The sequence below is a fragment of the Haemorhous mexicanus genome, chromosome 4 (assembly GCF_027477595.1).
Source record: "Haemorhous mexicanus isolate bHaeMex1 chromosome 4, bHaeMex1.pri, whole genome shotgun sequence".
NCBI lineage: Eukaryota > Metazoa > Chordata > Aves > Passeriformes > Fringillidae > Haemorhous > Haemorhous mexicanus.
Window position 1 is genome coordinate 29,595,442 of NC_082344.1, and position 27,358 is coordinate 29,622,799.

A 27,358-nucleotide genomic window follows, 5' to 3' on the forward strand; every position below is an offset into this window, starting at 1 on the left:
ATAATACGATAGGAAATTTTTGCTCATATAACTGCAACACTCTATCTTTCAGACAGTTTATATTTAAACTAGGGTGCAGCAATAACACTAAACTTTTTCCTAGTGGAAAGTTAAACATGAACTTGCCTCATAATTGTCTTCATTGTCTGGAAACAATTGAATCAAATCATTAAAATATTGTTTTTCACAGGTCGTAGATGAACTATAAACAAGGCAGAACTCAATAACACATGAGCAGTCCTGCAAATAACCTTCCATTGACTAATCAACTACAGTTTCCATTTTACAGCAGGCAGCCCATTTGAACCCAATCTTGAAGGGTAAAGGAGTTTCTTCTGCTTCCACTTAAGTCTTTGAGAGACTGTCAATGAAATCAAATTAATAAAACAAAGCCTAAATAATTTCTCATTCTCCAAGGAGCACTGTTGAAATCAAAGAAATGTTTCCATGTTAAGAGTAGGCTTGTCCTGAAAAAACTGTCATGTTTTATAACAAATAAAATAATGTTCAGGGAACATTAACACATGGATACTGGTGCCTCTCATCTGTCTCATCACAATTGTTGCGATGAACTTTACTGTCAAGCATTACAAAAATAATTGATTTAGACCATAACAATTCAAGCACAAGTCATCTGGGTAGAAAGCCTGGAGATCTGCAGGTGCTCAGAAAAATATAAAAACTCACAGCTTAGACTGAAAGGGTTTTTTTTTACATGCACCATAACTGCTGCTATGAGATGAAAATAAATGGATATGGCCAAAATATTTGCATTCCTCTCATATAATGAAATTTATAGTGATGAATGTAGGACTCCACAGAAAAAACAGCTTTGCTTGCAGAGGATAAAAACAAGATTTGGGCACTATTTTCAGCCCAGTAAAGTTTATACTGAAACTGATATTTTTTCCTCATTTTATACATAGACAGGTATCACTCTTCAAAGCATTGTGTAGATGGATTTTAACATGACAGTCGGGTGACTACTCTTATACTGGATCCAAGGCTACTTGAGTTTTATGGCATATAAAATCTCTGTACTCTCTGCCTAAAGTTGGAGCCACTAACAGTCTAAGAATTCCAGATGTGGCTTTAAAGCTGTGCTTTCTAGCTTTCAGTGTAGTTACCTTTCTCCTTCAACTTCAAAATTATATCAAGATGAGGTTTCTAGGGCAAACAGTTCTGGAAATACTGAATGCATGCATGATTCTGGCTCATGAGCATATATAACCTCCATAGAGAAGAAAAAAGTGATTTTAATAAAGACTAAATAATGAAAAGGGATACAGGTAAAAAAAAAAATTAATACCACAAGAACAGACACAGTGCTTGAAGGAGAAACAAAGAAACCCCTTCAATGGACACTTCAAAAGCCTAGTAAAATCTAGCTATATTCATAATCAAAATTTTTTTTGTGAATGAAAAAGCTAATTTAAAAGAGGCGCTGGTATTCCAGCCCTCAGGCTTTCTTCAAGGTAAAAAAACAGAAATGAGCAGAAACCTCTGCACAGTCATCCTTTAAATCACATGTTTACCTGGCACTTGTTTAGCTGCTGTCAAGGAACTCTCATATCCATTAAATTGGAAATTTAAATTTCCCCTTTGCAGTCTAGCTTCTCAGCTCCATCTGTAAAAACCCAAGCATGGGAAAAAAAAAAATGGATCCAGAGTCACTCTTCTTTTTAATAGCATTTAAATCAAGAATTTTGGTAAGCAAGCTTCAAAGATCAATTCAAAAAGACAAACAAAATACTTATTCTAACCTGTCAGTTACTTTCATTGCAGTGTTTAATTTGGCCAGCTCATTCAGGCTGAAGTGCCTGGCTTTTTACAGGTGATAGTGAAGGGATTCTATGTCAGGTTTGAGTAGAACACCATCTCTACGTATTTCTTACAAACATTCTACCACAGTAAATCTCATTCCTATAGACATACATGCAAAGTTAGATGAAGATCCAGTTTCTATCTTCTATCTTCTTTCCTCCTTATCATTTCTCCCATATTAAGTGAAGGATTAGTTTTTACCTTTCTCTGATTTTGGAGATGGTGCCACAGATGAAGCAACAGATCTTCTGACTCACAGGGAAGCAGAGATGAGAGGTTTTTTTCTGTGTTCCTACAATCCCTAGCATGATAACTTTAAGGTTCATGAGTAGAGATAAAAGGAATGTTGAAAGTAACACACACACACACACACACACTTATTGAGGCTGTCAACTTTCATAGGGAAAGGCTGTAATATGCTGGTTAGAGCCCTTTAAAATGTTGGGAAGGAAAAATAATATTTTACAAGTTTATTATGTATTTGTTTAGGATGCTCAGGGTGACTTTTATTCTTTGTCTAGCATGGAAAGACAGGAGGTTTAATGCTTGAATGACCCACTTACGAAACTTTTTAAAATTAGGGAAATATGAAATGAAGAGAGGGTCAAATTCAGGCAAATTACAGTATTGACTACATAGGTCATAGCCTTGTCTATTTCCACAACCACTGTGCCAGGACAGCCTCTCATTTCCTTCCCCTCCTGCTTTCTACTGCATTATTCCAGATGTAGAAGCTTGATTAGCTCCAAACTGCATCTGAAAACCAACTTAGGACCTAGTCTGCATTCTCCATTTTGCATCTCTAATGCACTAATGAATTGCTAGTGCTCAGATTCCCTGCTGAAAGAACAAAATCAGAAATCAGCATCCTCAGCATTGATTTACTAATTTTACATCACAACCTGTAGATCCTTATGTGAAAAGTTACCCTGAATATTCATGTCAGTCAAAAAAAGGCATAAAAGAATTCAGAAAGGAAAAAAAAAAGAATTCTCAGCCATGAGGTCCTTTAGAAAAAGTTTCTATTTTCTTTAGTTGCTTATGGGTACTGCAGGAATTACTTCACCTAGGAGATGCAGTAATTTTGTACCATTTATTTTAAGGTTTAGGGTTTGGTAATCTCTACCTACCTTGTTCATCTAGTAATTTGAAAAGCTGACTATGTTTGTATCAGCCACACCGATCAAGAGTGTTACTACTTTCACAGATCACTTGCCCAATACATCAGAATGATCCTCTGGAAAAGAATAATCATCTCAAGACTGTACAAAAAGTACAGGATAATTGCCATAAAATATCCTGTACAACAGTAGCAGGTAAAGAACCATTTACAAGGAAAATAAATGTAGAGGCAGAAAATACAAGACAGGGGGAATGCTTTTTGACATTTCTCATCTTAATGAACAGGGTAAAACTCTTTGTGACTGCTAAATGACCTTTATAAAGATGACATGCTTGGAAGTTTGATTTTGTTGCTCTTTGTAACACACCTATACAACTGCTTAGATACATGATTCCCATACATAGCAGTATTTTTCCAGTTAAAAAAAAAATTGTTTTAGGAAATGAAGAAGCAAGACAATGTAGGTTTTTATTTTTCCAGCTGCAAAATGAGGTCCTGCTTACACTGATCAAATGTAATCCTATCAAATGTAGTCCTACCCTCATATGAGATCACACAGTGATTCATGGATCACATTATTTCTGTTGGATGACATGTCCCGAGGTCACTGCTCTGTGTTTGGTGCAACAACCCTCACCTCATTAGTCCTGCTGCTGCCTCTGGAGAACCCCAGCTGCTGTCTCAGAAGCACCTCAAATGCCATAGCACCCTTAACGAAGCTGAACCTACTGTTGAAAGCAGAATGTCAGGACTTGTCAACTGATAATGGTATCCACTGAGAGAAGGCAGGGAAGAGCTAAAGAGAGACATTGGCAAAAGAGTAATTTTTGGTAGGATAGCCCTTTCATGTATGGCTTCCTTAAATAAGGAAGCTGCAGACAGGAGGAAAAATTTGAACTCTACAGTGAAAACTCATATAATACAGGAAAATATTATTGTGTAGAGCAAGTCCTGCCTACAAATTGATCAGATGCTCCTGTTCCAAATTAGCATTATGCTGGGAATGCTGTGCCTTTAAGTTCACAAAAGACTGGAGCTTCTCTAATACAGAGCCCTCCAAGAAATGCTTTGCAGAGGCACTATAACAACAACATGGGTTACATCTAGAAAATGAGATCTGCTTGTTATCACTGTGTTAATCTGCATCTAAATTCACTTCACAGGATGATTCAAATTCACGTTCATCACTCCCATTGATTTTCCAGGTTCCATATAGCATTTTAAAAACATAAACTTCTGTAGACGTTCACCTGTGTTTGTTATTCTATCAAAATTTTATCTTTCATCACAGCTAGCAAAAGAATCAAACCTGACTGTAAACAGTCCAAACTGCAACTTCCAACAGCAAATCCCATTTTAGCAGCTGACAACTCTAGTTCACCTTCATGGTTAGACTTGAAGTTTTGCGTGAACAGCTGCACATGGATGAATGGACTCTTTCTTCTAGATTTTATGCATCCTATATATTGATACAACCTAAAAAAGAAAGCCAAGTTTGAAGAAAATCTGTTCAGTGGTTCTGAAGAAATAAGCTTGACAGTACTAAAACAGTCTCAAGGAATTCTTGTGGTTTGCTAATAAACGAGCCTCTCATTTTTCCCAATTCCACCTTACTGTCTATCAAAGCAAAGATTCCACTAAAAAATATATTCTACATCTCTTCAGAGACAGAGGAAGAAAAGAGGAGGTCAGTCTCAAAGAATTTGTCTTAAATGCTACAAGCAAACAAAGACTGCAAGTAGCATTCATCCAATTCATTACACAGATCCCCTCATCACAACCTTCCTGGCATTAAAAAAAAAAAAAAATCTAGATGAACACATGCTTCATCCAGTATCAACATTCTCCATATCAACAATTTTGAGCTGGTTCTTCCTATATACACTGTTTAACAAGAAAAAAGTACGTTTCTGTGACAAGGATTGAGGTAGTTTCTAGCTAAGAGTGGTTTTGACTGTTCCACTGATTACCTGCAAATGCTTGAAAAGACAACAATAGGTCAGTGTTACTCTACCCATTAAGAAGTGTTTTACTTTTAATTTCTTATGTTTCTTCTGGATTTCTGAAGAATCCTAAAAGAACATGTGCTTTTTCTTTAAAGCAAGCAAAGCTGACTCACAAGATTACTCTTTGGAGACCTTGAAAAACAGACAGAAAATCACTATCTGAACAAAGCATTTTTACCACAGGAAATGCCAAAATCTAAGGATTTTCTTTATTTTTCTTGCAATAATTAAACATGAAATTAAGTTTGGGCTATCATGCTTTTAAAAAAGCTGTAGTAGGATGATTAAGTATATCTGGAATCAAAATCCAGTAAGTTACATCAAATGAAGTAAAATATACCCTACTGAGACCTATGGCAGCAAGCATATACAAAAACAACATGTGAATTTGTTAACAATTGAAACTGAAAACTAGATAATTTCTTTTATTCATTACTTGGCCACCTTTACAGGTCCACAGCAGAAGAGAATCAACATACAGCTCAATAAACTCCAAAATTAAACAAAGAAAGCAAAATTTTAATTATGCTACATAAAAAAAACCCTTCTGCTTTTTGATTACATATAGTCAGAAATAAATTGTAAGTGCTTCTGGAGATGATAATGAGGAGATAAAAATGAAGACACTTTAACAGATATTTTGAAACATTCTTTACTTTTTTGATTAATAGATAATCTATCCATAGTTAAAGGATTAACTATTACATTTTCTCCTACAAACTACTAAAACCAGACACTACCCAGCAGATTAAATAACATAGGAAAAAGCTGCATCTATTTAACAGCTGCAGAACTCAGGACAGAGGCAGTAAATTATAAAAAAAAAAATCCAGGAGTTAAAAATCCTACTGCAAGAATATTAACTGTAATAAAAGAGAAGACATTAAAACCAGCAGCTAGTTAGGTGCCAGGACATAATAGAACCCATAAGGGCAGGCAAAGAATGATGCTAAGTTAGGAAGAAAGAGTCTGTTTTCAGAGAACTTCCTGACAGACACCACAACAAAGCAACATGAATGGTGACTGTGTGGTCCCCTTCTCGTAAATAAATCAGGCGTCAAAGGTTGATCTGCAGTTAATAAGAGGCCTAAGCCTTCTCCAAGGATTTGTAGTATTCTGTCAGCACAGTCCAAGCCTTGGGAGCCATGAAGCCTTCCGGCGGGTTCTGTCCTTCCCGAGCCAGCCTGCGCATGCGGGTCCCCGATATAAAATCAAAGTCTTCGTGGCTGACAGGGTAGGGGTGGAGGAAAAGGGAGGGAAAAAAGAACATACATTAAAGGCAGGCAAAGTTGCTCATATTCCTTCTACTTTCTTGATACTTTACATTTTTCTCTTGGGAGTATAATGCTGTATAGCAGCTGTCATTTCAAGGCCAGCAATGCCAGTAAATCTCAGGAACATACATCCTCTACAATATTCAGCTTTGGTAACTCCTGAGGTTTTAGCAGCGTAGCCACATTTCTCTTCACAAAGAAAAGCAAGGCACAAGAATATTTCTGGGAAGAAGGGTTTCACATTCTCTGAACTTCAGAGAAAGAAAAAACAATTCTTATCTCATTTACTGCTCCTGTGTTTGTTCTCAAGTGGAACGCATCATGGAAGATTGTTTACCTGAAGAGAACTGATAATTGGACTCTGATGTGAGTGTTTTGATTCACTGACCAATTGGATCCAGGCGTGTGTGTGTCGGGACTGTCGGCTGACAGCCACAAGATTCAGTGCAGTGGAGTGCAATGGAGTGCTTGTACCATAGTGTAATATAATATAGAATAATATAGTATAATAAAGCAATTTATTAGCCTTCTGACTAGACAGAGTCCTCCTCATCATTCCTCTCACTCGTCAGGGGCAAAAATATCTACTACATAGCAGCATGGTGCAGCTGAACCCCTGTGGACTGAGTTCAGTTTGTGCTTCCATTGAGCCTGGCTTGCTCTCTGTAAGGAAACAAATTCCTGTTGAAGGAGAATCATCTACTCTACCTACTGTCTGAGCCCTCTGCCAAGGCAACAGCAGCCATCCTGATTTACACCTTGCCTTGCCAGGGCAGGAGACCAGCCTGATGAGCTGGTTGAATGTTCCCATGCTGGTTTAAAGAGGTTATTTCTGTCCCACTAGAAAATGTGTAAAAAAATTTGTACATCTTAGTGAGGCACTGTTTGGAGAAGAGAGAAAGTAAAAGCCTCAGAATCTAGAGGCAAGCTTCCCAGCTGTGCCTCTGCAAGACACTGAGCACACATATACATATTTATGCACAGCAACAGCATGGCATATACAGTTCAAAATAAAGAGAAAAGCAATGGAATAATAAAAATACCTTCCCCTAAAGATACCTTTCCCCTAAAAAACAAAATTCGGTTGGACAAATGCAAAACTGAAGACAGATCAGGATTGTTTACCATTGTTAACATATGATTCTAAATTATTATTAACTTCTCAGGTATGTAGTCATAAGCAGCAAAAGCTCCACAAATTAAATTTCTCCTCACAGGACTGAAACAGTAAAAGCAAGACAAGAATGCCAGAGTTCTATCAAATGCTCCAATGAAAAAAAAAAATGTATTTCTAAATTAAATATGCAATTTTACTTATGCCATTTGCTCAATTTGCAACATGTATGCATTACTCATTCTTTACTTGTCTGTTTGAAATAAAAACCAAGTATTGATCTCAGATGTACATGCCTTAGACAGAGACAGGAGCCAAGTGTGCACATCACAGGGCAGAACTTGGCTCTAAGTGCTGGTCTATGCTCAGTAGGGTATGGAAGTTAGCAAGATGCAGAAAGCATTCCTCAGTTCCCTTTCACAATAACACTAGCCCCATAACTTTTTGATTTGGACTGTACACATTTACACACCAGCACTGTCATACATGCTCTTTGCTTGTTGCTCTAAATTTGGGACTGTGGGTTCCTGAAGTGTCACAAGACAAAAAAACCCTACTGTGCTTTAGTCCTGCAAAATATAAATCACATAAAAATGAAAATTTAAACTTGGTGTAGCTCCATGGGAGAAAAAGTTGGCACTGCTATTTATAACATCTGAAAATTTTATTCCTTAGCAGAGAGATGTCTGCTGTTCACTAACACTGCCTGAAGGTAACTTGAGTGCTTTGCAAAGAACTATTTATATAAAATATATGTGGGGAAGTGATAAATCTGGCTAATTCTGTCAAAAAAATACCAAGTCTTCAGATGATCAGGAAGAGAAGAGTAAAGCAAGTACCATGAAGTTTCTCCATGTGTGTTTTCTCCACATGAAAGTTGGAGCATTTAAAAAAAAAAAAAAGTGTTTTATTCCCCCTTGTTTCTTAAGTTTTCAGAAAAGCACTTAACTTTGTCCCATACCCTGCAAGTGAAATAATGCTATTAAACTACTACATTTAGATATGTCATAGAAGTTTGTTTCAATAACACATACAAAGTCTTTAGCTGCTTCTTATTCCTAGTGGCACAAAAAGCAGGTAAGAAGCAGAGATACCAGGGAAGAGAGAAACATGAAGCTAAGGAGATCCAAACAAATTATAAAAAAATGAAAGGAAAAAAGGAGTGAGCTTCATATCAGAAATACAGTATATTCAGCATGTCAAAATATTTCTAGAAATGTTTCCAAAATGCTATTAAAAATTAAAAATTACATCCTCACATTATCCTGAAGGTCTATTTTGAAAGGGTTTTTCTTTAAAAAAAATTACTTAAATTAGTAATTGTTAAAGTAACTCAAATGGAGTCTTGGCAACATATACACAACCAGACAGTATTTTTTGCCTTTTTTAAAAATTACTGCATTTACAAATTTCAATAACATTTCAGAAACTGAGATTCCTGCTAAGGAGAAAAACCTCATCAGTACTGTGACCACCGAGGCATGTTGTGACCCACAAGTATTTTGAAATAAAACATATCAGTATGAGTAATTTGCTTTAGTAGAAGGAGATAGTAAAAGGAGTCACCAAGAAATTTGGTTCAGAGTGAACTTTGAGGACAGTAAGAGTTACTCTATATAAGGTGGATTTGAGTGGAGCATGAGAGGGGGAAACATTTGATCATTAAAGATGCTATAAAAAAAGTAATTCAAATTCCATTCTTGTCAGATTTGAAATGACCCTCAATGAAACTTAATACAAGCCTTTTCTGAGTAGGGCATTTAAGTGCCTTTGAAAATTTTACTCAGTAGCTGCTGGAATCAGCTTTGTTTTAGCCACACTGGATGCTACTAAATACTTGTAACATTGACTTCACTTTTTACTGCCAATTGAGTTTGACTGGTACTAACACGATACTTTATGCCACTGCAATTAAAAGCATTCTCCAAAAAGAAAGAGGAAAAGGAGGCAGAAATAGAACCACAACAAAAATTTGTCAACAGAAAAACAGTCCTGGAACATTTCACACTGAGGATTGGTATTTGCTCTGTGGCATAGCAACCTAGAACTTGACTACACTCAGTGTGGAAAAAACCATACCTACACACACCGAGAAATTTTCTTACTGATGGAGGACAGGGATAACAGAGACCTCACAGGTCCTGTGACAAAACAAGGACATCTTCAGTCTGCAAGCAGGAAGTGACTGCCACAGGCCTACAGGGAACCTCCTGTGCTGGACCTCTGAGGTGTCATTACAGTGCATTAATACAGTGACTGGAGAGAACATTTCTTCTGCTTCAGTATTCCCTACAAATTTAATCTAAGTATAGACCACATTACATAGTAGATTTTTCATCTGGGAGCACTTGGGAACTCTGACCTCCTTTTAGGTATTTAGCACTGTGCAAGTGATCTTCTAGGAATTCCCATTCTCTGTGGAGGGCAATGTCTGGTGTTCTCAGGGTCTTAAAGAATTACTTTTAAATACAAGACTCATGATAAAAAGTACAGACCATTCATTCACAGTTTCGCCTTTTTTTTTTTTTCTTTTAGGCAAATAGAACAATAGGGAAATAAAACAATAATATGACTTATTCACCCTGGTCTGTCTTCAAAACAACTGCGATGTTCTACTCAGCTACTAGACTTCAGAGTAATTTCTGGGACAATTCACAGCCTCCTTATCTGGGGTCTAATTCTAACCTTAAACTCCTTCTAGAGGACTTTCTCTGAATTTAAACTTGCCTTTGCAGTATCAAGTCATGACTTACACCATAACTCTTACAGGAAGTCTACACTGTACCTTGGGAATGAATGTCCCATGCTGCTGAATGAACTAGCCAGTGCCAGCTAGGTTCAAAGCCCAACCAGCCAGGAACAAACTGTTTGTGAAATTAGAACACAATATTGTGATTAATATCAACATAGGAAAGCAAATCCTTTCCTATTGCCTTTCTGACTGGCTGGGTTTAAGTCTCCTGGCCTGATGCAGAGTTTCAGTGTATCCTATGTTATGTACTAATGGCAATTGAGAAACCATATTTCCCATAACTAAATTAAGGAGAACAGTCAAGTGTGCTTATTGCAGCCTCTTACTACCACTTCAAAAAAACAAATTTGAGAACAGTATGTACTTAGTTGGAACAGCTCTCCTATAAGTATGATTTTAGAGGATTAAAGCAGTAATGGCAACCATATTAAAGGTCCTGGGAAAAAAAGATATAAAGTTAAAATCTCTCTTCTTCACAGATACCCATGCTTCATTTTCATTTTATAGCTAGCATGAACAATCTGCTCCAGTCACCTTACTTACGGGTTTCTTTTACCAAAATGTTCTCTTTGCTTTTCTTTCAGGGGAAAAAAAAAAAAAGTCATTTAATTCCAGACACTGTTGTGGCTTTTTTAATTGCCAGACTAATTTCCTTTCTTAATTGAGCTTTTTCTCAGCAGCAGTGTGTGGCTGCATTTTATAGGACTGATCTTCCATAAAGAATTGGGAATCTCTGCTCACAAAACCAACTTCTATTATTAAGCCACCAATCCCAAATTACACTTGTCTGTGGTAACTGTTTGTGAGGCCCTTTTGGCTGAAGAAGCACAGTAACTGATTTCTGAAGGAATTTCAGCATTGGCTAAGCTTTTTTTTAGGGGGGGTGAGGGTGGGTAGTGGTGTTATTTGTTGGTTTCTTGGTTCTTTGGTTGTTTTCTTTACACTTCACTCTACCAGCTGTTTACAGGTCAGACACTCCTTTTTAATTACTCCATTATAACTAGTTCTTCCTATAAATTTTTCCAAAACACATTTGGATATATTCAATTACAGATCAAAAATTTTATGAAATCTAAAAGTGCAAAACCTTTGATAAGGACTGTAACAATATTCATGCTAGCTTTTATATGCATTAATTCAGAATTCTGTGCAAGTGGAAACGCTCAAGCTTCCCACACAGAAACTTAGATTAGGCTATCTGACTTGAGCAACAGCAAAAATGGCAATTTTATTTTTATTATCCTCATTTTGACCAAAGGGAAAAGAAAATGAAATTAGCTCTACATGTGCTGCTATATATCACTTCAAATGCATTCCTCAAATCACTCTTCTAGATCTAAGTTTCAGAGAAATTGTTTTTCAAAAAAAGTTTCAAGAGTTCAGTTTCATGAGGTGCTAAACCTAGTTCTAAGATGTCCAAGAAACAAATTTAAAATTGTGCTGGCTTCATGAGGTAAAACATGAATATAATTCCAAGTCATTGGTTGTTCATATGTCTTAATGTTCTGAAGGGTAACTTTACGTAAATAATTCAAGCAATTTATAAAAGCTAAACTTTGTGCATCACTTTGCAACTACAGTTGCTGTGCAGCTGTTATAAATGCTTTCAGGTCAGTCTTTCCTTACTCCCTTTCCTCACAGACAATGCTCTGTTATCCTGAATGCAACCAGCATATTTCTCCCTTTCCTTACTGACAGGGGCCAAGTGACTTCAGCTCCCACACAGCACACAGCAGCTCAGCACTGTTAACCAGCAGCACGAGGTCCTGACACACCAAATCAGCCGTCTCCAGACTGATCCTAAGCAGCCACTGGGTCAACTGTGAAACTCCAAGGGCAGCACATGTTCTGGAGGGTACTAAAAGCAGTGAGAAACAAACTGACCTTCTATACCAACTCCACAAAACTGCACTTGTGTGGTCACCTCTGGGAGCAGAAGACCTTAAGCACAACAACTTCTTGGAATCACAGGCAGCACACCAGAGAAGTGAGGGCCTTTGCCACTAATTTGGAGGCAGGGCCAGTGTAGGCTTTTTGGTGCCTCCCAGGTTTGCCAGCAAGGTCATGAGCAGCTCAGGCTCAGGTCTCACACAGTTGCCCTGCACCCTGCTGGAGGCAGCTGACCAGTGGTGACCCAGCCTCTGAACACCCATCTCCACAGGCACACAAGGAATGCTGTCAGCAAGTGTTACACCTTTCTCATAAAAGCTGAGCAAAGCAACTCTCTGCCACTGCTAATTCTGCAGCCACAGCTTTTCAGACATCCCTCTGGCACTGGACCAAGCTCTTGGTAACCTCTCACCATGAGCCAAAGGTTCATCTACCACCATCCTCGTGTTAGGACTTTCTCAGAAGCCAAAAGGTATTTCACTAATGGCAGCAAAGAGCCCAACTGCAATAACCTCTGCATGTCTTTGCTGCCAAGCCAGGTGTGGGTGTGACTCTACCAAATTACAGAGACACTCAAGGTAGGAGATGGGGTCTACTATGGCTTCTCACAAGCACCCTCCCAAACAGAGTCCAGGAGGTCTGAAAGAACAAAAGAGATGATCACATTATGAAAAAATAACTACACCCAGCAGCTAAGACACGTGGCCAGCTATAGCTTGGTCCAAGGGAAACCCCCTTGCCGTAAACTTCCACACATTCATTAGTGATGTAAATTCTGGAATTGTCTAGTTGGCTCTCAAGTGTCCAAGCCTCAGAAAACTGAGAAAGGTGCAAGAGATACCAAATTACCCTTTACTAAAACAAGTCACAGCAATGCTTCTATGCATTCAACAGTCCTTCCCACATTTTCATGCAGTGTTTTTCACCAAGTGAGCTCAGGAAATATTTACACAAACATCACTATTTCACATCCAAGGGTCTTCCACCAGTACAAATCATCTCATGTTTCCAGGCAATCCTCTCTTCCCTGCCATCCTCCTTGCAGAGTCAAACACCACATGGTCCAGGAGTCTGCCACATTTTCAGCATTACACAGACTATCTTGAAAGGCAGCCAGCTGCACCCACCCAGGCTCTAAGTCTGTCTGGAGCCTACCACAGTGCTCCGTCTGGCAGGCAGGAGCAGCGACGGGAGCCTGCACGTGTCCGCATTGCCACCTAGAGGACTGCTGCCACACACCAGTCCATCTGCAAACACCATCCAGGGAAGGACAAAACAAACGGGCAGCACCAGGACAGAACTGCACATTAGTGGCAGCATGGCCTTTTTTCCATGACAGTTAGAGAACCATGGAAAAAAAATTCCCCAAAAACAAGGCTTCATAGACACAGTGAAAGGATAAAAGGGTGTACATGATGTGCAGTCTGTGAAAGAAGGCAAAATCTTTTCCCACTGCTTTTCATAAAAAAATCTCCAGGAGTTTTTTAATCATTTGCTAGGGCTAATGACAGGTACAATTTTACTTGATTCAAATCACATCTATCCTGCTAAGAGTACTGTATTGATGATCAGAAAATCAATATTCTGAATTTTGGCCTGTCACATTGCTAGTCCCTTACTATTCTAATTTATGAAGAATTGATACCAATAAAACTACTTCAATTTGATCTTTCTGTATTGAAGCATGACCAGCAGGTCCAGGAAGGTGATTCTTCTCCTCTACCCCACTCTTGTGATAGCCCACCTGGAGTTCTGCATCCAGACCCTAGGGACCTCAACATAGAAAGTCCATGGATCTGATGGAGTGAGTCCAGAGGAGGGCAAAAAATTTGATCAGAGAGCTGGAGCTCCTCTCCTCTGCAGACAGGCTGGGTGTTGCAATTGTTTACTCTGTAGAAGAGAAGGCTCCAGGGAGACATTATAGCGCCTTCATGTTCCTAAAGAAAGTTGCAAGAGAGCTGGAGAGGAACTTCTGCAATGGCCTGTAGTGATAGGAGAAGGAGGAATGACTTCAAACTGAAAGAATGTAGGTTTAGATTAGATATTAGGAAGAAACTCATTCCTGTGAAGGTGGTGAAGCACTGGTTGCCCAGAGAGGTTTGCATTTCAGTACCAGCTTCAACTGCAGTTTGATGTAAAACAAAAGTACGTTTCAATAATCTGAATAAAGAGGGTTAAATTAAATTGACAAGTCATCTTGCCAGTATCATTCATTGTCGCCAGAGCAACACAAACACAAAGTTTTGAACACTGCAATCCCACACAAGGGAAAAATAACATTGAAGTATGCATACAGAAGATTAAATGAACTGTTCTGTAACTGAATTAAAAATTAAAAAAACCAACAAAACAGCTGAAAACCCTGGGACAGAGAATATTCTTAGGGCATCATTGTGCTTTATTACTTATAGAGAAATATAAACAGCTATTTGTCACCCCATCTTGTCCACTTTCTTTTCTGTGCTGCGCACACTGTTTCTTCCCTCCTATCTGATGCACACCTGACACCTGAGAAGCTTATTTAGAAAGACAAAGCAGCAGAAACCTAATCTTACCATTATAATAAATAATAATATCTTTCTCTGCATTTACCAATCTGTGTCATTATGTTCCAGAATCAGAGAAACCCCAGTACCTGGGGAGCCTTCATGTGGCAGCTAAAGTTTGATCAGGTAGCTGCACTGTGAATCAAATCAGGCTGAAATCATGATACATTTGTCTAAAAGCTACATTGATCTAAAATCACATCTTCAACATGGCCCTATTTGAGCAATATAAATTTAATTATAAACAATTTTTTGTTAATGTGGGCAGGGGTAAGATGCAGCTATTGCTCAAAACTTTCTTAAAATGAAAATTCAACTTACTGATCAGAGTCATAATAATCCATGCACTTCTTTTTTTTATTATAGGCTGCAACCCTGAAGGGTACAATTTCCAGTGCTCGGAGGCCTGGAGCCATTGTGAGCACTTTGGCACCATGGGTTGGTTCATACAGGTCTTTCCCAGTGTCAGGGTGTGGCATTCCCGCTGGATCTCGCCCTACAATGTAGAAGTTAGCTCCTGCAACCATCCGGGATCTGCAGTGCCACTGAACCTACAACAGAGACAGCAAAAACAATCAACACAAGAAAAGGCTCCAAAACTGCAGCTCTCAAAATGGGCATGCACTCTGTAACTACTATTTTTCCTTAATCAGATGTGATTTTTACTATGGAGCCACAACATAATAAAGAACCAGCTGAGTTGACCACCATAAAACTTACAGCTAAAACATACTGCCTTTTTATCTGCACAGTAGGTACTCAAAAAGTTACTTCAGCACACATTCAGAATGAAAAACCACCCATGTTCAGCATTTTCAACTTGTACGTGTGGCAAGGATGTTGTTCAAGGTAGAGCTAACACTTTGTCTGCGTGAACATTAAAACCCAGAGGACACATAAACCAGGCACACACTGCACATGAATGCTTGTAATAGATTAATTTTCCAAAGCAGGTGAATTTATTGCATTTTGATACAGCTTTGCCTTACAGAACTCTTTCTTTTCTTCCAAAGCACTTATCAGGAATGTTAAAAATACAAAAAATGCTAAACTGGTATTTATTAAACTTGTCCATTAGGATTTTTAAAGACTGGAAGGACACATCCACCCTGTGGATAACCATATTCCCAGCTGCTTGATCTTCTGTAAAGCACTTGTGCTATAGAAACAGATCTAGTACCAATGACTTTTAAATAACCTATGGAAAATTATTAAAGAAAGAATCTCTTTCATTACTTGAACAAACATTACTGTCAGGTTGTACTCTGAGGTCACTGGAAATGACCCCATAGGTCATAGGAGGAGAAAAATAGGTAATGAGAAAAATTTTATCCTGTTCAGAATAAGGAATGTGGATTTTGTTCCTCCTCACACATACAAGAATGAGGTAGAAGATTTCTGTTAATTCTCACAAAAGGGCTGTGGAGAGCAGCAGAAGATTCCCCATATGAACTCACTCTCATGCCTCAGCTAGATCTGGACTGCAGTTTTTTCTCTGGACTGAAAGGCAGTAAAAGCTCTGTTTGAGCAGTCAACTGGCCAGCAGAAAATAAGTAGCATCTGCCTAATTTAACGTCACTAGCAAGATCTCCTGTCTATGAAAAAAGCTACCCCAGAGTTAACCTCAGAGCCTGGTCAGAACTTGAACTTCCTGTGAGTCAAGGTGGAGGCCAGTAAGGAGGGGGAAAAAAAAAAAGGAATGAGATGGAGAATCAATATCCCCTCAAGGAATTGTCCTCAACTGAGAACATTTATTCTTTCTGCTGCCTCCCACAAACCTCTAGGGACTCCAACCCAAGACCTGGCTCCTAAATAAAGTGCTGCCAAAGAATTATTTCATACAAAAGCCTCGAAACAATTCTCTCTGAATTAAGTTTGCCAAAAAATAAACAGACTGCTTTTTTCTTAATATGTGAATGCCCCTCCAACATACAAACTTCTTGCTTAATGATCATAAAACTTAAGTATTTTTAACATTCAGGACAATCACTCGTTATGTTAACAGATCTTGTAATTCCTCCAAAAAAAGACTGTAAAAAAAGGAGGAAGGATTAAATTATTATCATATCCTTGTAACTGTAAAAAAAATGAACCTACAAACACAATATTTTCTCCCACCATTTCCAGCAAAATCCTCCAATATAGAAGTTTCTTCAGAAGAGAATGTTTTGGTTGGTGACAGAGACTTGATAATCTACTTTCCCAAACAAAATTAGTCTCCTCTCTCCCTCCATTAAAACAACACAGCACAAAAACATCAGACATCGCACAAAATATTTTAGTGCACTATAAAAAGGGTTTTGTTTCACTTTAAACTCCTGATGTACTTACCTCAGTTGGTCCTGCATACATCATGGGGGAAGGGAATATAGCTACCACTGTTGTTTCTGGATTCAGGATTCCCTCCTCCAGTACTGCAGCATGCTGCTTCATGCGCCACATAAGAGGGACATCATCCTCCTTTGTCCAGCCTCCGAGGGGGTGCAAGAGCAAAACCGGGCGCCGGTAGCCGCGTTCCAGAAGCTGCTTGTGAGTATCCTGCATCAAAAGCGCGTGCCCGTTGTGCACCGGGTTGCGTAGCTGGAATGCAAAGACAGCATCTGGGGAGGAAAAGAGACAAGGCAAAAAACGTAAAGGAAGCAAGTTATTTTATCAGGAGTTGTACAGTCACAGAAAAATTCTCAGTATACACTTTTCTCTGAGCTCTACTAAACAAGCGTAATAGCAGTGCTCACAGGTCATGAAAGAATTATAATTACAAAGTCACTGTACTTCGTAAACAAAGCTAATGAACAAAACCATCCAAAAAAAAATCAGCTTCCTTAACTTCTGAATTTTCTGCAGAGTTACTCTAGTTTCTCCAACTTCTATTTAGATTTTTCACTTGCCTAAGGGTATTGTATTCTAATAAGAAATAAAACTACGCTACCTATCTGTTGCCAGGTTGAATATATCCTCAAGAGAACAAATCTACCTGTTTGGAACAAAACTAATAAAAGAGGATTTAATGTTCCTTACTAAGTTTCCTTCACCTTAGTTTAGAAGATTTTAAGCATGGTAAGAACAAAGCAAGACCAACTGCTATTCCAGAGTATTACAAACCCTTCAATTAAAAACCCTGCCATAGGATTTCTCTCTCCTGCAAATTCAGATGAACTAAAGTGCCCTTCAAGACAGCAAAATCGCTGTAACAAGACATTTTCCAATATGGAACCAATGAAACCTAGAGAAGAGGGTTTTTTCAGATCTCAAATCTGTGTTTGTTAGGGTATTAGCCAGAAGACTAATATTGCAGACCTACAGCTCCTACACAGAACCTACCAACCACACAGCACAACGACAGGAGCTCAGGAGCAGTTGTGCTTTGCATTCTCAATGTTAATCTCTCTCCTCACATTTACAAGTGCAGCTGCCTGCCAGTCACTGCCACAGTGAAAGCAGCATGTTTGTTCTCTGCTTTATGACACTCCTCGGCCTCTTACTTATCTGCCTAACACAACCACTTTTGTGAAGAAAACTGTTTTATTTCTTCTGCTGGAAAGAAACTTGGCACCAGCATACCTGCACTACTTTCATAAGCCTTGCTCCCCAGAAGCAGCATGGAACAGACTTAAAAATAGCAGAGCATGAAAGCTCAGCATTCAACCATACCTCTGTAGTTTTGGCCAAACATGATCTTTAAATCACAACTTACCACATTTTAGCATTATCTTTTCTTGCATTACTAACATGTCTACAGAGTACGGAAAGGTAAAGTTCAGAACCTCAGGCATTACCAGCTTCTGTTATGTATTTAGGCAATGCAATGCCTGAGATCATAAAAATTATTACTATTAAAAGCAAAGAATGCCACCTACAAGAGCATTCAAAATTTTCATCCTTGAAACAATTCCAGCCACACTGGTGGCAGCAGACATTTGGATAAGCCTCTGCAGGAAGAAAAAAAGAAAAAAAAATTTACTCACCGGCATTCATTTCCTTGAATTTCTGCCTTAGTTCAGCTGGAGTAAGGCGGTATTGATCAAGTCCATCATTCCAATAAATACGATCAAGGACCTGCAGATCTCCACCCACAAGCCAGTTCCCTTGCTCCATAACCATCTAAGAAAAGAAACAAAGTTCATGTCAGGATTAGTTATCAGCTTCTCCTGAGTATTGAAAGCATTGCAATGGGGACACATCTTTACCAAGGATTGTGTTCCAGGTTCATTTTATTTGACAGTCAGAAGTCAAGCATCAGTGTTAAAAAAAATGAAAAAAATTCACTGGAGCATAGTCCAGACATGTTATCCCATGATGCAGGAGAGATGCACAAACCTTCAGCAGGCCTTTCTTTCAAAATTGACATAATATAAAGAAATACAAATAGCCAATATTCTTAACCAACACTGCATGACAAACAAAGAGTGTCTGGAAAGCCTTGTCTATTACAATTTATTTAGCATATATTTTTATGAGTACATATTTTAAAATTTAATTACAGTATAGCAATACAATGAAGTTGCACACAATAGTTATTGGTCAAAGCAAATGCTATTGCAGCATTTGTTCTCTGTTTTTTGCAAGATTTACAATGCTGCAATACAAGAAACTGCAGCATTTGAACTCTGTAGTTTACAAGATTCTAGTCAAGAATAAAGTGACAAACAAAACAATTCTGATTAACTACTCACCCATTATAATCTACAAATAAAGTCAGAATCTTTGAAGTAGAACAGCTTTTGGACTTGTTTCATGGTACCAGTTTACCCAAGTAACAGATGTTGGACAGTCACTACTTTTTTTATATCTTTAAATATCACCTCACGCTTTACCAAAAATTAATTATGACAAGCTGCTTAACATACTCTACAAAGAGACATAGAAACTACTGTGAAATTTTTAATTTCTAAGAATGCATTTTCTTTGGAAGACAAAATCAGAAAAAACTTCGAAGTTTCATACACATTTCTGATAACTTTTTTAGCCTTATGCAATTTAGAAATGACAATAAACCTTCATATAACAGAAGATACTACATACTTAACCTGAAAGCCAAGGTGTGAAAATTAGGTGTGAATTTTTCAATTTATTTTTCCTTTGACCTGCAGGAATTAAATGATGCCACAGTAACCATTGCCTTCCTGAAGAAATTGCCAGACGTTGACATCTTACCAAGGTGGAGGGAAGGTGTGATAATGATAAGAAGATGACAAAACTCTGCACGACACAATCTCTCAGGTACCCAAATATTTCTGATTAAGAACAGCCACCAAATTAATGTGCTGTCATGTTACTGCAATACACCCCAGTACAGGCATAAGAACATAGTTCCTTATCTACTACATATGAGTTAATTCAAATTTTGTCTGCACGAGATTTTCATATAATTTATTAGATCTATGTTAAGGTTTCAATAAAGGGATAATCTTATCTTCAACATCACAGAATACATCAAGGGCTTTAAAAAAATCTATTAGTCGTACAGATACTTCTACAACTTTTCAAAGGCTTTCCCTTTTCAAGAGCAAGCTCATAATTTGCGGTTTGCTTGATTTCTCTTTACCTAATTTTATGCCATACCTGTAAACAAAAATACCTCAGAGACAAATGGGGAAATAAACATATTTTGGCTCTGGAGAGCTAAGATGTAACATTCACATCATCTTGCATAAGCCAACACAGCATTGTGATGAGTATGTTACAATTAGAACATTTCAGTGTGACATACACTTAAGGCCAAGATAATAAAACATAACGAACACAATGGATGGGAAATTACTCCCCAGAGAGTTAAATGATGAACTCTCCAGGAACAGGGCCTGTTTGAAAAACATCTAAAGCAGGCAGGTCTCACGTGCACCACATGCAGGCAGAAATGAAGTTTTCTATCCTTCACAATGCATATATCCACTGATTAAGGAGCTTTGATGATCCATCTGGTGACAAAGAGGGATGTGTTTCCTAGGCACACTGGAGGGCAAAGTTCCCTCTTCTGTAGCACAGATTCTACAGTACATTCTAAATTCATTTCATGTGCACATATTGACATTCGATTTTCACACTAAGTACAGACTATTCAACAGCTGCACAGAAAAAATTACCTTTGTTTCTGCTCAGATATTTTAACTCATTTTCAAAGTAGTTTTTTTGTCAAAGTACATTCAATCAGAGAAAAGCGCACCAATGAATTTGCAGCTCCACAACAGTACAGAGAACAGGACTAGATTTCCAACTTTCAAACACACACCTTGATATAGGGATGTTCCTTGCATGTGGTTCCCCACTGCCTAGCACAGCGCTCCTCTTTCCTGTGCTCGTAGAATTCGGGGTTACGGAGGATGGCAACGCGGCGACCTTCGTACACCAGTGCAATTGCTGTGCTCCCATCGAGCCTCTCTTTGTCTTCTTGAGTAGCTGTTAGCACTATAGGCACTGACAGATTAATAACTCCCCCTGCAGAGGGAAGGAAAAAAGCCCTTTATCCTTAGTAACAGTCACCAACGTTGTTATGAAAATCTACCTAATTAACATCTTACTTTTAAGGCTGTAAGTATATTACATGACAGGTAGTTGAAATACTTCATTTAACAGAGATTAAACAACTTTTAGAACGAACTCATGCTTCCATAAGATACACATGCTATAAAATTGAGCAAACATTGAAGTTTGAGAAAGAGTACACTGAGGTTTGAGAACACAGTACTGAAAATACAGCTCAAGCACAATACACAACAAGTACTTAGAGCTGCACAAAAATATTTAAACTGTGAGGATACTACTTTTTGGGAAACTTAATATCTTCCTTAAGAATCTATATAGAAAGTAGAAATACACAAATAACATTTAGATCATCTAAAATATCAGACAAGATTGCTACTGGAGTGGATAATTAGTAAAAAGGAAATTATATTCCTAGTAGCCATACTTTTGGCCCCTAAGAAAAAAAACAATGCAATAGGAGCAGACAAATGCAAACGTAGCTAAGCAGTTAGCATGCATAATTGAGCTATTTCAAAGGTAACTTTTGTTGTATACTAAAGACTGTATTCAGAGTCAAGCATTTACCTTCCAGAAAAAACTGCTGACTCAGGCAAACATTCTGCAGAGTTTGTTCAGCTGAAAGTTTACCAGCTACTTCACTTCTAAAACTAAGCCAATGTAGCTGAATTTTGAGGTTGTGTGGTCCTTTTTTTAAAAGTACCTACTTCACTGCCAGATGCTGAAGTCTTGTTTTTCTTTTCTGCAAGACTGAGATTTGAAAAATCCAGCGAAGTAAATATTGTAAGCCTTCTACAAAGGCTTGGGTTCTAAACTTTTGTGTGGTCTCCAGGAAAAAAGTCATGGACCCTTTAAAGTTAATGGAGGTTTTGGCATTTGCCAAGACTCTAAAATAATGCTAATTTTGCTATTATTTAAGCAATAGATTTTTATTAGGAAATTAAAAATTATAAATCTGGATGAAAAGTTTAAGAGAAAAATAGATCCCCCTCCTTTCATAATGCAAGATGTACAATGCATGCTCTGCATCTCCTCCTAAGTTCAGTCTTGGTGCCCAAAGTTATTTTCAAAGCAACTAGGTCATAAAATTGAATTTGGCAGCAGTCACAGAGATTGGTCTGACACCCCAAAATGGATAATTAAAAAAAAAAAAATTGCTCTGCAGACAAGTAAATAAATATTTCAAAGTACAAAGAGATGTCAAACCTGTTGATTATTTTGTCCATGACCAGCAAATAAATACATAATATCTTCTACATTTTTCTTCAGCTACTGCACAAATAAGAAACTCAGGCAAGGCAGTGAAGCAAGTCTGTTAAATCGCAGATGATCACAGTATCAGGATGAGACTTTTCCAGACAACTTAATCTTTAAAGGGAGACTATCAACACATCTGCACTGATCTCCACAGCTTGGAAGTCAGTCAGTATGAACACTGCTTTTAAAGCCCAAAGGATGAGATGCATTGCAGGTAATAAACCATTTCCCTCTCTTCAGAATCAAAGCTCTGCAAAATGACTGCTGCTGTAAGACCCAGAACTAACACACAAGCAAGGAGGAAACTTTGAGGATGTTGTTTTGACTTAACTGTTGCCATTGCTGAAGTAGCAAAGCAGCTTTAAGGCAACCATATTTTGCTAAAAATATTTACATATGTAAAGTACTGTAAGTGCTGAAGCAGATCTCTAAAAAGAAGAAATCAGTAGCAGGACATCTAGAGGAACATAACGATTTTATCCAAGCTTAGGAGTGAAAATTGTTTCCATCAATAACTTGCTATTTTTCATTACTCGTATTTTTTGTAGCACAGATGAAATACTCAAAACAACAGCAAAAGAAGTTTAAAAAATTGTTATATTGTTATATCTGAAACACTCACCTATACAAGGTCTTAAATGCCTTATAAAAATCCTGATTTACAGAAAATTACTGGACAGACTAGGACCTACAAGCTATTTTAGCAGCTGAATGCATTGCAGAGGACTTTTCACCTGGATGGAAGGCAAATTAAATGAGAACGAAACTAGCAGGCCAGAATTATACTGCAAAGTAACAGGATGGCATTATGCTATATAGGATAGCACCTAGACAAAAGGGAATTAAGAAATATAAGAAGGATAACAGATGTCTGTATTACAGAATTGAGAGAAAAGTGACTTCTTTTTGTTCTGCTATTCGGTCTCTAGCAGACAAGAGTGATGCAAAAGGAAGCATGAATATAGGAAAAAGGCTGGAGTAAAACAGCCTTCAAAGAGGAATAAATGAAAAATGACAGAGGATCACAATCAAACTCCAAAATCTGAGGATGTTATGACTTACTATCTTAACAAAGTTCTTAGCCAACTGGTAATGCAAAATAAAATTGATTCATTTAAATCATCCCAGGAAATTACTAAATCATAGTAATTCAAGTACATGTGACAATTATTCATATTTAGATTCTGATTTCACACTTGCAACAGCTCCAGCACTCAAATCAGTTTGTTGTCCTTTCCTTCATTACTAACAGCAAACAAATCTTTTGGTCACAGAGCTAAACAACAATTAAATTGCAATTCCAAATTCTAAGATAAATTTCTTCAAAACAAATTAGAAGTATGCATTTTAGAATTAAATGTTTTTCAGAAATTAAGATATTTGAAAAAAAAATTGTAAAGGCAAAAAGACAAAATATTCAAAGTCTAATATGATGGTAGGTATAAAAAGAATAAAACTATCACATTTAAAACTGGTTACTACAATATTTCTATTCCCTTATCCCAGACCTGAAGTTGTACACAAGCCTCATAATGTGTTACCACACCAGCACTAAGAAGCAAAGCATCAAAAATATTTTGGAAGTATGACTAGTTTGCTCAGTTTTACAAATGGTGTGTTTTACCCTACCATCAAGGAGACAGTCAAAGTGAAGGCACTGGAGGTATTCTCTCTCTCTCATAAAGCCATTCAGGGGTGTCGCCCAACCTTCTGCTAGCACTTGTACCCACTGCATATCCACCTTGTAAAGAAATTAAGAGATAGACTTAGAGCAGATAAAAGTTGCTGCTTAATTACTGGCATCAGGAATTAATCATAATAGATCATGCTTTAATTCTAAAATGCAGGACAGTACAAATGAAAGATTTCTCAGTGTTACCATTTTTAATCACAAATAATTCTAAGTTTCTACAAGTAAGGAAAAAGAACCAACTTGTTCCTCACTGTTCATATTTTTGGCTATTTTCCAGACCCTACACTGGATCAAATTTTCATGTGTTAAAAAACCAAACCAACAAACACACAACAACAAATTTTATTTGTAAATCTTGATAAATTTCATCTTAAAATTAGAGAATCCCACTTGCCTTTATCTAACAAAGCAAGTTAACAAAAATGTTAAAAAGCAAAAAAAAGGAAAAAAATAATAACAATAGACATAATTACCACCAAAAAAACCACAACAGAATTATGAGCATAAATAATAAGAGGTCTAATCTTTAAACAAATGAGAATTTTTTTTTTTTCCCATAAACTAGTGAGACAATCCAGAAGTAAAATTCTCTCTGGACTAGTACTTGTTTTAGTATGAGATATCAGTTTACACAGAATTTCCTTCCTTAGCACTCAGTCACATTAGGACTTAGTGTGCGGTCTCCATTATTTCTGCATGTGCATTACTAAGACTTGGCCAAGTTTTTGACAAGGACAGGCTTTGCTTGTGCAAGTCTCTTTTGCAAAGGGCATGACTAATTTTATTACACTGAGGCAAGGACAAAACAGAGTTTATTCCCAAGCTTACATTAGATACTTGATTGATATTTAACAAGCCAGTGGTTGGGGGTGGAGGGAGAAATTGTTTTTCTAGATAGGGAACAATTTAGAATGGGACCCTACTGAAGTATAATAATGGTGACCTTAAGTGTGCATTCCTCAACAAAGCAATTAATAGTTTTACACAGATACATGCAAAAAAAAAAATTAGTAAAATGTGGGAAGTGAAAGGAAGTATCAATATTCATTACTAGTAGAAGACCAAGCAAATTTTAAAATTGCTTAGTTCAATGCTTAATATGTCACCCCAATCCTTCAAAGTCTACTCACAATAGATGCTGAACTCTGACCTTAGTCAGCTCCTAGATCAAATGCTTAGCTTTAACTTCTAATAATAACATCAAAACACCAGTGCAAAAACTCATTCACTGTTATGTGTGTTTAGGCTCAGTTATTCAGAAAAATGAATGAGGTAGAACAAAAACACAGCCAGAAGCAGCTTCATCTAATTGATCTGAGTTGAAAAATAATGCATTTAACCAAAATAAGAATAGGGTTGATCAAGTTGTTCCACGCTTTTCTATATTCACTCTGCTGTAAACTAGAAACACAGCACAAGTCCATTCTAATCAGAAAAAAAAAAGCAATAAACTAGATCAGGTCATATATTTGCAACTGTTTGAGTTTGGTATGTATATTAAAAGTTAATGTTGTTCAGCTGAAGGCTACCAACAGGAAGAATCAAGAAGTAGTAAGTATTTCCCCTATATTTCTAGGCAATTACAAGTCACAAGAAAATGGTTTCTGTAAGAAAACTAAAAAAAGAGTAAGCAATCCTTCTAGAAACAATTTCTCATACAAGACATTCCAGGCATGGTTTCATCCATGGATCTGGAGGGAGCGTGGGAGGAAATCACTACAATTTTCTTCTCCAGGGTGGGTATAAACTAAGTAACACTATACCAGACATTATTCACGAAAGTATGAAGATCAATTATCTCTGGTAAGTAAACAAAAAAACAGATGCTGTTGCTTTCACTCAAGGAAAGAGGGAAAAAGTCCATCAAGGTGTATTCTGTAACCAGTGCAGGTATTTCAGCTGCATCTATTTACACTAAGCAACAGATCAGACTGTCCTTCAACTGCAGCAATGAGACACCTGAACACACAATACCTTATTTATTTCCAGGGTTAACAGAGACTCAGCATCAGTTTTGGCCAACTGTAGCTTGTTTTCTGGCACATAAAGCTCTTTCACCTCGTAAGAGGCATCCACTGGTACAATGTCCTGTATAAAAGGAATAAACAGAACTTAATGTTTGCTCAGAATGCCTCTTGGGCACTGATTACACATCAAGAAGTAAAATTCTAATGTTGCACTAAACAGCAGCAAGAATTTTTTAGATGAGTAAAAATTGCATAATTAATAGCCAGCACTGTTCCAAGATTATGATATATTGCTATTTACTCAAGCCAGCAGACTGGCTAAAGTGAAACATTCTGACAAGAGATTTTTTCCCTAAACCTTAAGTAACCCATATAACATTTATCTAGTAAATATTTAACTACTGAATTGAATTAAGCTTTTACGACTCATTAATGCCTACATTATCTACAGTAGAAAGGCAGACTCAATGCTTTTACACATGCTGAAGAAGTAAGAAAAGATTTAGAGACTAAGCATTTATGAATTTAAGTCTTTCACTATACTAGACACATTAGAAAAGGTAACACAAAGGCAAAATAAATAAAGCTCCTTCTCTACTGAAAATTAATACAGAAGTACATATTAAAATTATTTCCTACAGCTAATGCTATAACACCAGTATTTTCATCTATATACTAACTCTTATAATATTTAAATGTGATGTCATCTGTGCATATATATTCAATGAACCAAAATCTAGCTCTATAACCAAGATATTTTTATTTGAAAAAAAAATTCAGTGCTCTTCCATGTGTATTAAACAAGATATTATCACTCCACAGTGCTTAAGACTTTAAACTTGTTAGAAGAGATCAACACAAAGATAAAACCATAATTAAAAGAAGAGAGAAGATCATCATGATAAAACTATTAAGAACAACGAATGGTGCAATATGTCAAAATCCAGTCAAATGTTCCAGTGATGTTCAGTGCAAAAAATCAGTGGAAAGAGGCTGACTGTTCTTTTTAAAACACATTTTTCAGTGTTTGAGAAATAATGCTTTACTTTTGGAGAAAAAAGCTCCCCCTTGGAGCAACAAACAATAATTAAATTATCTTTACTTTCCCTGTATATGCAAGGTAGAATAAATAAGTATGCTTGTAGAAAACACAGTTAGCTCAGGAATTTTAACGCATTTATCAGACCTTAGGCACTACCTCCATGAAAAGTAAAACAAAGGCAGTAGAATAGGCTGACAAGTGAGAGATAAAATGACTAAGGGAGTAACAAGACATGATGAGTCCCACTGCCTGTCGCATAATTCATATGCTCAAAGATGCACCAAAAGAAGACAAATTAAACTAACACTTAGAAATGGTGTTTTATAAGGAAAAGCTTGGCTCATTACACATCAGACATCATTTTGGAAGCAGATTTTAATACATTGTAAG

The 27,358-nt window shown here is 37.2% G+C and overlaps 1 protein-coding gene across 1 annotated transcript in view; it reads right to left on the bottom strand.

The window, feature by feature from the left end:
* Positions 1-5,140: 5,140 nt before the first annotated feature.
* PAPSS1 (3'-phosphoadenosine 5'-phosphosulfate synthase 1) overlaps positions 5,141-27,358 on the bottom strand; it is a 40,384-nt gene continuing 18,166 nt past the window's right edge. Inside the window, exons 6-12 of the mRNA XM_059844231.1 lie at positions 25,934-26,047; positions 23,896-24,007; positions 20,759-20,964; positions 18,495-18,630; positions 16,861-17,129; positions 14,851-15,080; positions 5,141-6,179 (exon numbers count right to left, since the gene is read on the bottom strand). Coding sequence (XP_059700214.1) covers positions 6,041-6,179; positions 14,851-15,080; positions 16,861-17,129; positions 18,495-18,630; positions 20,759-20,964; positions 23,896-24,007; positions 25,934-26,047 — 1,206 coding nt within the window. The 3' untranslated portion in view covers positions 5,141-6,040. The remainder of the gene's footprint in view (positions 6,180-14,850; positions 15,081-16,860; positions 17,130-18,494; positions 18,631-20,758; positions 20,965-23,895; positions 24,008-25,933; positions 26,048-27,358) is intronic.